At 44.2% G+C, this 16,510-nt stretch overlaps 1 protein-coding gene across 1 annotated transcript in view; it reads right to left on the reverse strand.

The window, feature by feature from the left end:
- LOC137620783 (uncharacterized) overlaps nucleotides 1–16,510 on the reverse strand; it is a 101,659-nt gene that overhangs the window by 65,057 nt on the left and 20,092 nt on the right. Inside the window, exons 5-6 of the mRNA XM_068351212.1 lie at nucleotides 12,299–12,420; nucleotides 8,766–8,900 (exon numbers count right to left, since the gene is read on the reverse strand). Of these exons, the coding sequence (XP_068207313.1) occupies nucleotides 8,766–8,900; nucleotides 12,299–12,420 (257 nt within the window). The remainder of the gene's footprint in view (nucleotides 1–8,765; nucleotides 8,901–12,298; nucleotides 12,421–16,510) is intronic.

The raw sequence follows: 16,510 nt of genomic DNA on the forward strand, positions 1-16,510 counted from the left end.
CTATTGGTGTCGGTATAGAATTGGGCGCATAATCCAGAGGTCCCGCACTATTTAGATTCATCCACGACAAAGACCCCAATAGAGGAGAGCCGTTCAACCTCACTCGGCACCACCAACTCTGCATCCGCTCAGAACCCAACTCCTTAGCACCCAAAGTTTGGGGACTCCAAGGGAGAGGAGCTGGGAGGGTTCACTGGGCGGCACAGGTCCCTCGCCCAGAAATAGATTTTTCCTACGTCAAAATCCCTTTTCTGGGCTTGAACCTGTGCCGGCCAGTGAATATATACAAGAGAAATGTCACCAAACTTGCAAAATAAAGGAAAAAACATAAACAAAAAGGAAATACAAGTTACTTTAATCAGAGATGAGTGCCAAAAACAGCTATAAGGGTATCTTAAAAAGAACATAAATCCACTTGGTAGAACAACTGACAAAAAAGGTAAGGTATAATAATGCCGTGAGTGATGATATATACAGATACTCAGGAGTCAAAAATTTACAAATATAGTAATAGTAATCAGGTGCGAAACCAACGAATACAAATAGGGTATAAATGAGGCAGGTAAGGGGGAGAGATAAAATGACAAGGAATTAACATGTGAGTTACCTGGGGGTAACTACGCTCCCTGCAGCTACTGTAGGAAATTTAAGGGCTTCCAAATGTTTAAGATAGTGTTTCTTGAACACTGAGGGTGACTTCCACCCTGTATACCTGGAAAGATCCGTAAAATTCATGTGGTGAAAAAAGTTCACCGAAGTAGCAACCGCTCTGATATCATGTGCAAGAGGAAAAGAGTCAGGGCTAGCTTGTTTAATAAAATACAAAATTTGTTGCCTGATCCCTTTAATGGTAATGGTACCGCCTTGTTCTCTAACGAATAGAGGCCCGGAGGAGTTAGAGGAGGTCCGGGATAAATAAGACTTAAGAGTAGTAACAGGGCACAGAGACGGATCTTGCGTGAGGGGAACAATTTTCCAGGAGGACCATCTGTTCTGAGGGTCTTCGTTCTTAGCTAAAAAGAATTTGTTAGGTGAAAGAAGGACCTCTCCCGAAGGAAGGAACTCAATATGACCCGGGTCTCTTGACAAAGCTGCCAGTTCAGAAATTCTTGCCCCGGAAGCCAAACTCACCAGGAAAAGTGTTTTCCTGAGAAGGGGAATGTAATCACAAGAACTGTTAATGGTATCAGAAGCCAATTTGAGTACATCATTAAGGAACCAGGTAACCGGGGTAGGACGAGTAACCGGTTTCAGTCTGGCACAGGCTTTCGGAATTGAAGCTAACAAAGAGTCGGTTAAGTCTATGTTAAAACCCACTAGGAAGATCTTTTTCAAGGCAGATTTAATAGTGGTGATAGTATTGGCTGCCAGACCTGATTCTAATAAAGTTCTAAAGAAAGTGACTGTAAGGTTCAAGTTCATACAGTGTACGTCTGAGTCTATCAAAAATTTAGCCAACTTTTTAACCGCAGAATCATATTGGTGGATGGTGGAATCCCGTTTATCTGATTCTAGGAACAGGGTGTTTTGAGGATCGATATTGGCACCATGCATGGCCGCAAACTTCATGAAGTCCATAAAGTTAGGGCGCTCTGAATGTTTGAGAAAGCGTACACAACGCGTGTTTGTACTATCTGAGACAGAACCGGATTGGGTATCGGGTGAGGATGTAGTCTCAACTCTCGCAGGAGAGGGTACCAATTGCTCTTGGGCCAGTTGGGTGCGACCAAGGATACTCGTCCCTTGAAGGATCTCAGTTTGTCTAGGACTTTCAGTAAAAGATTCACCGGGGGAAAGAGATAAATCCTTTCCCAGATGTCCCAATTCTGTGACATGGCGTCTGTGGCGTAGGCCTGAGGGTTTAGATTGGGAGCCACATATACTCTCAATTTGTGGTTGGACTCCGTGGCGAAGAGGTCCACTTGGAGACCCGGAACCCGAGAGAGAATCCACCGGAATGACTTTAGATCGAGTGACCATTCCGATTCTAGAGGGGAGGTCCGGGACAAGGCGTCTGCAACTACGTTCCGGACTCCCGCCAGGTGGACAGCTGAAAGATGCCAACGGTTCGAGGCTGCTAGGGAGAATATGGCTACTAGAACATGGTTCAGAGGCCCTGATTTTGAACCGCCTCTGTTGAGGCAGCGGACCACCACTTCGCTGTCGAGAACCAGACGAAGGTGTTGTCTCTTGGATAGAGCGAGACGTTTCAGGGTTAGAAGAACTGCCATGGCCTCCAGCACATTGATGTGAAATTGGTGGAATAAGGGAGACCAAAGACCTTGAACTTTCCTGAGCTGAGAATAGCCTCCCCAACCTGATAGGGATGCGTCCGTGTGAATGATTAACTTCGGAGGCGGAAATCGAAGGGGAACTGACTTTGACAGATTGTTGGCCCTTGTCCAAGGTAGAAGTCTTTCCCGGAGAATGGGAGGAAGGCGGACTTTCCTGTCCCGGAGCTTCCGGTTCGCCCTCGAACGCCAGACACGATTGATATCTTTCAATTTTGCTTTCAGAAGTAGATCCGTCACTGAAGCAAATTGAAGGGACCCTAGGATCCTCTCTTGGAGTCGTCTGGAACTTACTTTGTCTTAGAGAAAGCGTTTGGTGTTTATTGCAATCTCTAACCTCTTGGGTTTGGGAAGACACAGAGTGTGAGATATAAGATCCCATTGCAGGCCGAGCCATTGGAACTTTGATTTCGGAAGAAGACGGGACTTCTTGAAGTTGATCTGGAAGCCTAGAGATTGAAGGTATTGGATGACTCTGTGAGTGGCTTTTAGGCAATTTTGGTAGGTGTCTGACCAAATGAGCCAGTCGTCCAGATAGGCTACTACTTGAATCCCTTGATTTCTGAGTTCCTGAACAGCAACTTCTGCTAACTTTGTGAAGATCCTTGGGGCGATGTTGAGCCCGAAAGGCATCACCTTGAAGGAGTAATTTTTGTTTCCTAGGCGGAAGCCTAGATACGGACGGAAGTGTCTCGCTATCGGGACGTGATAATAGGCGTCTGTAAGATCAATAGAGGTGGTGACGGCCCCACGGGGAAGTAAGGTCCGCACCTGCAAGACGGTAAGCATTCGAAACTTGTCGCATTGAATGGACAAGTTGAGAAGGGATAGATCTAGAATCACTCTTCTCTTGTCCGAATCCTTCTTCGGGACACTGAACAGCCGACCCTGAAACTTCAGGTGTTTCGTTTCTTGTATGGCGTTCTTTTGTAACAGGTCCTGGACAAATTCGACTAGGTCCGGAGTGGAATGCTGATGAAATCTGTTCGGTGGAGGAGGTCCTTGAATCCAACTCCACCCCAGTCCCTTGGAGATGATACTGAAAGCCCAGGGACTGAACCTCCATTTGTTGCGGAAGGCATAAAGCCTCCCCCCTACCCGCTGCACCTCAGTATTGGCTTGAGGAGTTGCCTCCACGTCCGCCTCGGAAGTTCTTTCCCTTGCGAAAGAATCTACCTCTACCTCTGTTCTGGTATGAACCACGGTGGTAGCCTCTACCTCTGTTATAACCCTGGGAAGAGCCTTGAGCCTCATAAGATTGGTTAAAGGCTGGAGAGGTGGTGGAGGCACCGGGAAGCTGGCTCTTAGGGAGCAGAACGGTGACGTAGTCGTCCGAGGAAGGAGCCTGAGAGGTGGAAGGCTGTGCCGGAACAGCAGGAGATGGAGGAAGAGGCTGCCAGAAAACGGGCGAGCTACTCTGCTGTTGCCGGAACTGAGTGGAGGTATACGGGCGGAGCTTCTTCCTACCCCGGGCTTGGTAACTTGCGGGATCATATTTCCGCTTAGGAGTCAAACCCCAACGGGCTTTAAGGCTCTGATTAACTCTAGTAGCCTCTGCCAAGACTTCCTCCACAAGATCCTCAGGGAAAAGATTTGGACCCCAACAAGAGGACCGGATAAGTTTATTCGGCTCGTGCCTAATAGTCGCCTCAGCCAGGACGTGTTTGCGGCACCTACGTTTAGCAAGAGCAAAGTCATATAAGTCAAAATATAACGACTGCAAAGTAGCCTTATTGAGAGACTTAAAGATACTCTCAGTATCATAAGTTAAGGCTATCGACTCCGTAGACGTGGCCAAGTTCAAAGTTCAACCAACACGTAGGCGGGAATCATACTCCTGTTTAATAAGGGATTCCGGGAGACGGGGAAGCCGTTCACTAAACATTACTGACGCACAGTCCGCTGTTAGCTTGCCAGAAGTAAAGGTGGTATGGACATTGTCCCAACACTCATTACCTGAAGGAAGAAGGAGGGAGATTGGATCTACCTCTCGGATGGGAGGCAAGGGCTTCTCCTCCAGAGCATATTGAAAAGCAAGCTCTGCAATCTTATTGACGCATGGAGTCACGGTATTCTTGTCCATTAAGAACATTGTGAAAGAACTTTTATGAGGCGTCAACATGGTATTGGTGCAACCTATATCATTCAGAAACCTAGCCCAAACAGATTGGGCTTGTTCCTTTGGGAAAATGACGGTCTCTTTGGGAACCTTATCCAGCCGAACCAGAGCTTCCTCGGTAAGCCTGGCATAACCATGAAATGGAAATGCGAGACCAGGAGGAAAGAATTCAAAATCCTCTAGTGGACGAGTACCAAGACCTTCCGACGTTAACATCCCGTCTGAGAATGGGGAATGAAGAGCCATGCGCCAAGGGTTATTCTTGGTAAACGGCGGAAGCTTAGAGGCATCCGGGATGAGAGAGCTTTGAACTCGCTCCGGAGCACCATGCTCTAATGCCCCAAGTCTCTGACCAATGTTAGAGAACATCGTGTCCATCTTGGCCTGCATTTCCGACACAATCTTAGATTGCATCTCCGACACAATGCGAAGCATGGCTGATTCGGAAAGGCCCGGGTTAGGAGCAGAAGTGGCGGATTGTACTCCCGGGTCGTGAGACTTAGAGGAGGAGCCGGAAGCCTTAGATGACGGGTTTGTATTTGATTTGGAACTATGGAAAGCCTTGTGGGGCTTACGAGCTTTTGGCAAAGTTCTAGATATAGACTTATCTTTGGGGGGAACCGGGTGTGATCGGTGAGACGAATCGCGGTCCCCAGAAAAACCATGGAAAGAAGAGAGATCAGATGAAGAAGAAAGAGCGGGGCTGAGGATAGGAATCTCAACGCCGGTAACACCTGCCTCACTTACCACCCTACCTGCATCCGGATCATCCAACAACATAGGTTCCACATCCAAATTCAAGGAGGCAACATTGTCTTCCAGATCTCCGGGAGCATCCAACGGATCTTGTTCCTGGTCGATGAATCCCGAAATAGTGGCATCAATGTCGGCAATGATGGGTGCCGCAACATGCCTAGCCACAGCGGCTGAAGACTTGGCGTTAGGGTAGATCATAGCACAGTAGTCTTCAGAAAGGACGTAAGGCTGTTTCGATTTCACGTTTCGGGCAAATCCCCCAACCCACACTTTCAGTGTGGCCCGAGCCGCAGTCTTCTGCTCCGGGGATGCCTGAAATAATAGTGGGAATTACAGAAAGGAAGATTCCCGGAGGTCCTTCAAGACCATAGAAATCTTACTAAATAGTGTATGTATACCAAATAAAGGTAAAATAATTAGAAAGGCAACATAGCCAACGGGACTCACCGAATCAGATCCAAGGGTGGTGATGAGGTCAAAACAGACCATACAATGATCTGGGTGCCAGACTACGATGTCTTCCAGCTGAACTCCGCAGAGGGCGTGAGACCTACACATAGTATGGCCACAAGGCTGGTTAAGAACAGCCGCACAGGCCGTCGTCTGACAATGCACCATCTATAAAAAGAATAGTATATGAGAAACTGTAATTCTCTTAAGTAGGGGCGGGTCCGGAGGACCCGGGACTAAAAATAAGTCTAACTTAAGACTAGAGCTTAACTGTAATACTCTTAAGTAGGGGCGGGTCCGAAGGACCCGGGCCTAACATAAGTCTAACTTAAGACTAGAGTATAACTATCCATTCCGGTCGAGCCGGGATCATAAAGAAGGATGCAACAAAGAATTAACACACATGGTGTCTGATTTCCCGGAGCGAGGTTAAGCCCCGGACCGGGAAATAAAAGTACATCCATAAACTAATACATATAGGAACTCCGGGATAGTGATCTGTCATATATAATCATATATAATCATAGGAACTGTTATGAATTAAGAGGGGGGCGGAACCGTAGATAAGAACCACCAACAGAACCCGGAGGGTTTCGTATAACATAATAAAAGTGTGATAGGTGAATATAAAATAGGGTGCACCGGGATCCTACTCTGTTGACCGGTGGCCAACCAGTCTAGACAGAGACGAAACCGCCGGGACACCCGGAGGGAGGACAAAGTCCATAAACACTGAACTACCCCCTCTGAATGAAGGGAAGGCAACAGTCCCCTAGGGGAGGGGGGAGAGAAGCCTAGCCACCAACCTAGCGAGAGGGGGAGCTTGGGGGAGGATCACGTGATACGGAGCAGCAGGGCTACCAACTGACGATCCCCAAACACTACCAAAACAGATCATACGGAGTAATAAGCACAAATATTCATTATAAAAGTAATAGCGTTGAAAAATATATAAATATACACATAAAAAATTAGGGCAAGGCATGCGAAATAATGAATAAATCCCGAAGGACAACATCCTGATGGCTTAAATAATAAAAATTGCCGCCCAGTAACGAAGGTCGGCAAGCCATCTACGATACGTAATCTGATATCGGCCCTAAATATGAACCACAAGGGTTCTAAACGCTAAATAATGAATATCCACAATAAAACATATAAAAATTTAAACTAATAATAAAAATAATACACTTAGTAACACCGCGAGTGAAACTAAAAGCTCTCAAAACAGGAGTACCAACCGTAAGCGGAATCGAGCAAGACCGAGATGATCGAAGAATAAACTCCTATAATTTAAATATTAAACGATCTAGATTGCTCAAAACACAGCAAAACATAGCTTGGTACTTAACTTAGACGGTGTCTCCTGGGAAACCGATGTAGAAGCCATAATCCACGAAAAATAAGGCAAAAACACGAGAGCACAAACAAGCGGGTTACCACACAGGCGTGCTAAAAAGGAGTTGGGTTCTGAGCGGATGCAGAGTTGGTGGTGCCGAGTGAGGTTGAACGGCTCTCCTCTATTGGGGTCTTTGTCGTGGATGAATCTAAATAGTGCGGGACCTCTGGATTATACGCCCAATTCTATACCGACGCCAATAGGTGAGCGAGCTAGTAATCCTAGCACTCCTTTACATTTTTTCTCTGGTATATTTAGCAGTAAATTACCTAAGAATAAGTGCTAATAGGAGCTTATTCACTGGCCGGCACAGGTTCAAGCCCAGAAAAAGTAAATCGTATTAATGCCAATATACCCTGGGTAAAAGTAGAGTAGAGGTGCCCTTTTTTGTTTTTGTTTCATTGTTGATGTTGGTTACCCCCCAAAATTGGGGGAAGTGCCTTGGTATATGTATGTATGTAAAAAAAAAAAATATATTATCTTAAAAAAGAATGCAGAATGTCCCCTACGTTTGCTGTATGTCACACAAGTAAAAGTTAATCCTGAATTAACCTAAAAGGAGTGCTGGATATCCCTTCAGTAAATATAAATCCTATATTAACCTAAAATGGAACTGGATGTACCATAGGTAAAAGTAAATTCAAAACATCTCTTTTGTATGTTAATTAGAAAAGTTACCACAGAATAGAGGCCTCTATATCCAGTTAGGAAGGAGGGAATAGACACTTTATGAATGGTAATGGTTAGTACATACAACACAGAATTGGTCTTTGAAAATTTATTATGTTGGTATCAAATGTATCACCTTTAGAGTAAATAAAATCAAGTTAGGAAGACAAGGATTGAAGTAAATAAAATTCTGCAGAACAAACAGCAGCAATGGCAACTAAGTTTTCTCCTGTAGCAGTGGCAATGCTAAACACTGTACTGTAATATAAGGAAAGATGAGGGCATGGGGGCCAGAAAATTAGCTTTTGCAGTGAAAATTTCCTTTTTAATCTAGTATTACAAATAACATCTTGTAAAAGATTTAACTAAGAATTGATAATGGTTAAATAAAGGTAAAACTAATTAAAAAAAATACAATACAGCAATAATAAATAAAAATAAAATTGGATAAACTCAAGCAAGGCTGATTTGGTACAAATATAAAATAAAATCTAAAATATTATGACTGAGAACATGAACATCAACCAGAAAGTAAAAGTTCACAGCTTACTGATTGGGATAACAAGACTAGATTAGAAAGTCACATTACAAAAGCCTGTCCTTTAGTCAATACGTCACACGGTAGGTCAATGCCGGAAGCTGACATACTGACTTGGAATGAAATTTTTATCTACCTACTAAACAGGATAATCAGGAGGTAAAATCTAAATAAATACAGAGGAATAGGTGAAACCAAGGACAAGAGAGGCCATGAGAGGAGATGGACGAATGTACGAGATTTGGTGTACGTGATCTAGCACCTGGGTTGGGGAAGCTTCTGAAGTGCCATAAGGAAGAGGGATGAGCAGGAACAGATAGGTCAACTGGGTAGCCTATACTAAGTATAAATCTCCCTAGATCATGCTCCAAAGCTCTTGTAATGACTGTTGGTTTGGTGCAGGTAAAATTATAACTATTTGATAAAGGTAAGGTGACTAAATTGTGTACATAAGAGCATTGATGCTCACTGGAATACTATTTACTATATGTACAGTACTAAAGTACAAAAAAAAATTTGTATAAGAAAGTTTGTAATACTTACTAACAAAAGCTCCCTCTTTGGCAAGAAAATGGCGAATTTTGGGAGATATTTCCATAGCCGATATCAATAGTGTCAATGCTTTGTGTATGCAGGAAAATTCCTTTTCTTGTTTGCAAGACACCCTTAACAGATAATCTACAAATATTAAAAATCAAATCTTAAAAGGTATAGAGTGTCATCAAAGCAGATATAGAAAATATTTCAAGTAATTTTTATTTTTCTTAGCTAAACAAACCCGAGTCCTTTAGGTAGTGAGTAAGCTAGTCAGATCTATAGGAATCTTTTAAAAATTATTCAGGCAAGGAGTATGCTTTCAGTGCAAGCTGGACGGCCGTTAAATCGTTTTAATGACCAGTTAAGCGACAGGTAGGAGCAATATCAAGAAGCCCCACCCCATTACCTGTCAACCTCTTCATTTATGACTTTTCAGCTCAGGACTGAGTGGTGTGGTTGAGGAAGGAAGTACAGTTGGCCCTTGGTCTTCACGGGTTTAGTAACAGAGACAGGCAAGAAAATTGAGAATCCGTGAATGCTTGCTGCCCTAGGATGGGTTAATTCATGACCTATCAGCTCACTGACCATTGCCTATGAGCAGTTGACTAATACACTAGGTAACCCATTGTACTGCATTATGTTGTTTTTACCTGGTTTTTATCACAGTATAAGTATTGTATTACTGAAAGAACACACTTCACTAACTGTACAAAAGTGCACTGTATGTATGTACAGTAAACAGTAAGACTACACATCACATGAGTCATTGCTACACTTACATAAATACTTTAACAACAAAACACTGTTGTTCCTATCTAAAAACACTTGCTGATACTATTGTACAGTACGAGGGGGGACCCAAAAGTAACCGGAATTGTGTCATAGAATTTTATTCAGCTATTGTTACATGTTTATAGTCTTATGACCTTCAAAGTACTCTCCATTTGAAGCAATGCACCAGTCCAGACGTGTTTTCCACTGTTGAAAGCAGTTCTGGAACTCTTGTGAAGTTATTTTTTTTAATGACTCCGTCGTTTTCTTCTTAACCTCTTCGACGTCTGCAAAACGTTTTCCTTTGAGGACTTTCTTCATTCGGGGGAATAAAAAAAAGTCACAGGGAGCAAGATCGGGTGAATAGGGAGGGTGGGTAAGTAGGGTCATGCCATTCTTGGTCAGAAACTGTCTTCACCGAGTAGGCTCAGCACACACGCTTACCCCGGGGGTGGGTAAGCAAAGTTGTTACCCTCGAGAGAGACAACCTGCTGAACCTAAGCAGGAGGAACTGCAGAGGAAGACGAGGCTTGGGGCATAGGGCCAGAGAGAAGGAAATCCCCTCTATCGACACAAGCCTTTAATATCATTATTTATCACTTTGATCATGCGTGTTTAATGCCTTTGTTTATTATGATCGAAGATGGAGCGTACAGTAAACGAATGGAAGGTTTCCGTTTCAGGCGCCGTCATAACGAAAAACATTATATAAATGGCATTAATTTCATTTATTTGGAAGTTCTAAGAAAAATTAAGTAGAACATTGGTAATAACAAAATCAACATACAGTCAATACTTGGTTAGATTGCTGTCGATGCAAAAACTAACCTTTACACAGATGTGTAAATGCGTCTGTTTCTTCGTTATGATCAGAGATAAATGTAAACAAAACATTGGTTGTTTTTTATTGTGCTTTTTGGCGTGTTTAGGAAACGCATGATATAAAATCGCCTTTATTTTGATAATTCTGGATTTTCAATGATTCAACAAAAGCTAGTCTATAGAGTGATGGTTTTGCCATTCACCAGTTGTTTTATACAATAGATATGACAAACATTGAAATTTGTCTGTATTTTGGGTCGTGTTATAACGGGATATATATGGTGTTTACACCCATCCTGGTTGTAATTTTAACCTTTTTCAAGTTATTAGAATTTTAAAGCATATTAAATGTTTGATTTATTCACAAGAACAATTTGATATTATAAAAAAATACAGTATAGTACATCAAAAGTATTGGAAATGGGTAGTAAACATGTTTGAATAGGCAAGTTGCTGGTTGCCATGGCCCCAATGGAATTATTTCTGTTTGTTGTGTGTTTCGAAATATGCGATTTTCCATTTATACGAGGTCATTGATCGACCAAATTCTCGCATAATTCGGGACCCTACTGTACATTCATTGTTAATGAACAGTACTGGAGCGTGCTAGCGATGAATTAGAAGCACGCTTGCGAAAAGCTGAAGTAAGAGTTCTCTTGAGTCTTAAGGGGGCATGCTCCCTTCACCGAGTAGGCTCAGCACACACGCTTACCCCGGGGGTGGGTAAGCAAAGTTGTTACCCTCGAGAGAGACAACCTGCTGAACCTAAGCAGGAGGAACTGCAGAGGAAGACGAGGCTTAGTGCATAGGGCCAGAGAGAAGGAAATCCCCTCTATCGACACAAGAAGAGAATAGGCCCATGCCGATTCCAGAACGAGCTGATGGGGGCTCGCTTCAACACCTCCAGAAGCCGATCCTTTGAAAGGGAACCGGAAAGTCCAAAGATGGCCAAAGCTCAAAAAGAGCATCAATAGAAGACTTCTGACAGGGAAGGAGCCACTGCTTCTCTGGGGGAAGCAGAGGCAGGAGGGTGAGGTTCCTGCGAAAGAAGTCTTGGTTTCTTGGTAGTTGAGGCAAACCTCCAGGGCTAAGAATCCATTTCCGACTTCTTCCTCCTGTGGCGAATCAGTCTCCAGAGGAAACTGGAATGTACAACGTACAAGTTCGACTGACCGTACCCGGACAAACCCGCTTGCTACTTCCTCAAAACAGCACAGTCTCAACTGAAAGAGAAAAAGAAAACAAAGTTAGAACATCTGGTGAACAGAAATTGGAACAGAGTGTAGCATATTTGCTCTCTACAGAGCCCAAATCAAAAGTGGATGAGCTAGTGAGCATGCAGGTAGTAGCTTCTACCACCTCACTCAAAGTTTTTATGGCCTGAACACCAGCGTGCGCTGCATCAACTCCTAGTGAAAAACAAGCACTTGTAATTCATGTCGGAACTAATGCATTTTGGGGTAGGTGTTGACATTTAAACAGGTTCAAGAGAGATGCTACATGAACATCCAGGGAGTTTAATAAAGAATAACTAATACTAATGGAGAAACCAATCAAGTTTCACAAATAGCTTAAACATGTTTAAATATGAAAAGAAATGAAAGATCAGTAATACCATAATGGAAATTATTTTCAAGAATACCTGTACAGAAAAAATGAGACTAAAATATACAATGCGTCTGGATAACTTGAAGACCAAGCAACAATTCCTGTCAGGAAGGAGTTTGATCAAGAATAGTGGTTCAGCAACAGGTATGTAGCAGTATTGGCTGACTCCCACTTTATTTCATTTCTCTAATGACAGGAGCAAGGAGGACTCCTTTTCAGCTAAGAGAAAATGACTCATTATAGGTTGTGGGTTTTGGATGAGAAAATGATGGAAGAATAGATAAAAATGTAAACATATTTTTGGTTTTGCTTCTAAATAACTTTCAATGAGGACCTACCTGTTACAGCAGTGCATATATCATAGATGAGTGGAGTGCCTGACGAAACATTCAAGAGCTTCTTTAGAAAATGCAGTACATGCAGTGTTAACTTTGGAACCTGCATCCACAGAATAAGGCAGCTGTAAAAAAATAACAATCTAGTAAAAAAATGTTATTTTCATTAGTAAAATAAATTTTTGAATATACTTACCCGGTGATCATATAAGCTGTCAGCTCTGCTGCCCGACAGAAAAACCTAAGGACAAAATACGCCAGCGATCGCTATACAGGTAGGGGGTGTACATCAACAGCGCCATCTGTCGAGCAGGTACTCAAGTACTCCAAGTAAACACAGAACCAATTTTCTCCTCGGTCCACTGGGTCTCTATTGGGGAGGAAGGGAGGGTCCTTTAATATATGATCACCGGGTAAGTATATTCAAAAATTTATTTTACAAATGAAAATAACATTTTTCAATATTAAACTTAGCCGGTGATCATATAAGCTGATTCACACCCAGGGGGGTGGGTAGAGACCAGCATTATATGTTTACATTTAAGAGCTAAGTATTTTGTATTTCATTTTAGCAGTTATTCAAAATAACAAACATAAAATAAATAAGTACCTGGTAAGAAAGTCGACTTGAACAATTACTCTGCCTTTTTAAGTACGTCTTCCTTACTGAGCCTCGCGATCCTCATAGGATGCTGAGCGACTCCTAGGAGCTGAAGTATGAAGGGTTGCAACCCATACTAAAGGACCTCATCACAACCTCTAATCTAGGCGCTTCTCAAGAAAAGAATTTGACCACCCGCCAAATCAACCAGGATGCGAAAGGCTTCTTAGCCTTCCGGACAACCCAAAAACAACAATAAAAAACATTTCAAGAGAAAGATTAAAAAGGTTATGGGATTAGGGGAATGTAGTGGTTGAGCCCTCACCAACTACTGCACTCGCTGCTACGAATGGTCCCAGGGTGTAGCAGTTCTCGTAAAGAGACTGGACATCTTTAAGATAAAATGACGCGAACACTGACTTGCTTCTCCAATAGGTTGCGTCCATTATACTCTGCAGAGATCTGTTTTGTTTGAAGGCAAAGCATGGTCTTCCTCATTCAGATGGGAATGAGCTTCTCGAATCAAAAGTCTGATATAATAGGAAACTGCATTCTTCGACATAGGTAAAGAAGGTTTCTTAATAGCGCACCATAAAGCTTCTGACTGCCCTCGTAAAGATTTAGTTCGTCTCAAATAGTACTTAAGAGCTCTAACAGGGCATAAGACTCTTTCTCGTTCATTTCCGACCAAATTAGAAAGGCTTGGAATGTCGAACGATTTAGGCCAAGGACGAGAAGGAAGTTCGTTTTTGGCTAGAAAACCAAGCTGTAAGGAACATGTAGCCGTTTCAGATGAAAATCCGATTTTCCTGCTGAAGGCGTGTATCTCACTGACTCTTTTAGCTGTTGCTAAGCAGACGAGGAAAAGAGTCTTCAAAGTGAGATCTTTAAAGGAGGCTGATTGTAGTGGCTCGAACCTTTCTGACATAAGGAATCTTAGTACCAGGTCTAAATTCCAACCTGGTGTGGCCAAACGACGCTCCTTCGAGGTCTCAAAAGACTTAAGGAGGTCCTGTAGATCTTTGTTGTTGGAAAGATCTAAGCCTCTGTGATGGAAGACTGCTGCCAACATGCTTCTGTAACCCTTGATCGTGGGAGCTGAAAAAGATCTTTCCTTCCTTAGGTATAAAAGGAAGTCAGCTATCTGAGTTACAGAGGTACTGGTTGAGGATACTGATACCGACTTGCACCAGCTTCGGAAGACTTCCCACTTCGACTGGTAGACTTTAAGAGTGGATGTCCTCCTTGCTCTAGCAATCGCTCTGGCTGCCTCCTTCGAAAAGCCTCTAGCTCTCGAGAGTCTTTCGATAGTCTGAAGGCAGTCAGACGAAGAGCGTGGAGGCTTGGGTGTACCTTCTTTACGTGTGGCTGACGCAGAAGGTCCACTCTTAGAGGAAGTGTTCTGGGAAAGTCCACTAGCCATTGCAGTACCTCGGTGAACCATTCTCTCGCGGGCCAGAGGGGAGCAACCAACGTCAACCGCGTCCCTTCGTGAGAGGCGAACTTCTGCAGTACTCTGTTGACAATCTTGAACGGGGGGAATGCATAAAGGTCTAGATGGGACCAATCCATAAGGAAGGCATCTATATGAACTGCTGCTGGGTCCGGGATCGGCGAGCAATAAATTGGGAGCCTCTTGGTCATCGAGGTTGCAAATAGATCTATGGTAGGTTGGCCCCACAAGGCCCATAGTCTCTTGCATACATTCATGTGAAGGGTCCATTCTGTTGGGATGATTTGGCCCTTCCGGCTGAGGCGGTCTGCCATGACATTCATGTTGCCTTGAATGAACCTCGTTACTAGAGATAGGTTTAGATCTCTTGACCAGGTGAGGAGGTCCCTTGCGATCTCGTATAACGTCATCGAATGAGTCACTCCTTGCTTGGAGATGTACGCCAAGGCTGTGGTGTTGTCGGAGTTCACCTCCACCACCTTGCCTAGAAGGAGAGACTTGAAGCTTCTCAAGGCCAGATGAACTGCCAGTAGCTCCTTGCAGTTGATATGTAACGTTCTCTGATCCGCGTTCCAGGTGCCCGAGCATTCCCGACCGTCTAATGTCGCACCCCAGCCCGTGTCCGATGCGTCCGAGAAAAGAATGTGGTTGGGGGTCTGAACAGCCAGTGGCAGACCCTCTCTGAGGTGAATGTTCTCCTTCCACCAAGTCAGTGAAGACTTCATCTTCTCGGAAATAGGGATCGAGACCGCTTCTAGCGTCTTGTCCTTTCTCCAGTGAACAGCTAGGTGAAATTGAAGGGGTCGGAGGTGCAGTCTCCCTAACGCAATGAACTGGTCCAGTGATGAAAGCGTCCCTATCAGACTCATCCACTGTCTGACTGAACATCGGTCCTTCTTTAGCATGTTCTGGATGCATTCTTGGGCTTGACTGATTCTGGGGGCCGACGGAAAAGCCCGAAAAGCTTGACTCTGAATCTCCATTCCTAGGTACACTATAGTTTGGGATGGGACGAGTTGGGACTTTTCCATATTGACCAGGAGACCCAATTCCTTGGTCAGATCCAGAGTCCACTTTAGATTCTCCAGACAGCGACGACTTGACGAAGCTCTTAGAAGCCAGTCGTCCAAATAGAGGGAGGCTCTGATGTCTGCTAAATGCAGGAATTTGGCAATATTCCTCATCAGTTTCGTAAAAACAAGAGGTGCCGTGCTTAGGCCAAAGCACAGGGCTTGAAATTGGTATACAACCTTCCCGTAAACGAACCTTAGAAAAGGTTGGGAATCTGGGTGGATGGGGACGTGAAAGTAAGCGTCCTTGAGGTCTAAAGAGACCATCCAGTCTTCCTTCCTGACCGATGCTAGAACCGACTTTGTCGTCTCCATGGCGAACGTCTGCTTTGTGACAAAGACATTCAGAGCACTGACGTCTAGCACCGGTCTCCACCCTCCTGTCTTCTTCACGACTAAGAAGAGACGGTTGTAGAAGCCCGGGGATTGATGGTCCCGGACTTTGACTACCGCTCCCTTTTGAAGTAAGAGAGACACCTCTTGCTGCAAAGCTAGTCTCTTGTCCTCCTCTCTGTACCTGGGAGAGAGGTCGATGGGAGTTGTTGCTAGAGGGGGCTTGCGCAAGAATGGAATCTTGTACCCCTCTCTGAGTAACTTCACAGATTGTGCGTTTGCGCCCCTGTTCTCCCAGGCCTGCCAGTAGTTCTTGAGCCTGGCTCCCACTGCTGTCTGAAGAAGGTGGCAGTCAGACTCTGCCTCTAAAGGACTTGGAACCTTTCTTCTTGCTCCCACGTTGACCTTCGGCACGAGCACCTCCTCTGCTGGAGGCTCTGCCACGAAAGGGCGGAATGAACCTTGACGCTGGAGTATCCATCCTGGGCCTAGACACGGAGGGCAAAGGGGTGGCTTTGCGCGCGGATGACGCAACCAGGTCATGTGTGTCTTTCTGAATCAAGGAGGCAGCAATCTCCTTGATCAACTCCTCAGGGAAGAGGCACTTCGAGAGAGGAGCAAACATAAGCTCCGATCTCTGACACTGTGTTACTCCAGCTGACAAGAAGGAGCAAAGGTGTTCCCGTTTCTTGAGGACCCCGGAAACGAAAGAAGCCGCAAGCTCACTAGAACCGTCCCGTATGGCTTTGTCCATGCAG

The sequence above is a fragment of the Palaemon carinicauda genome, chromosome 27 (genome assembly GCF_036898095.1).
Source record: "Palaemon carinicauda isolate YSFRI2023 chromosome 27, ASM3689809v2, whole genome shotgun sequence".
NCBI lineage: Eukaryota > Metazoa > Arthropoda > Malacostraca > Decapoda > Palaemonidae > Palaemon > Palaemon carinicauda.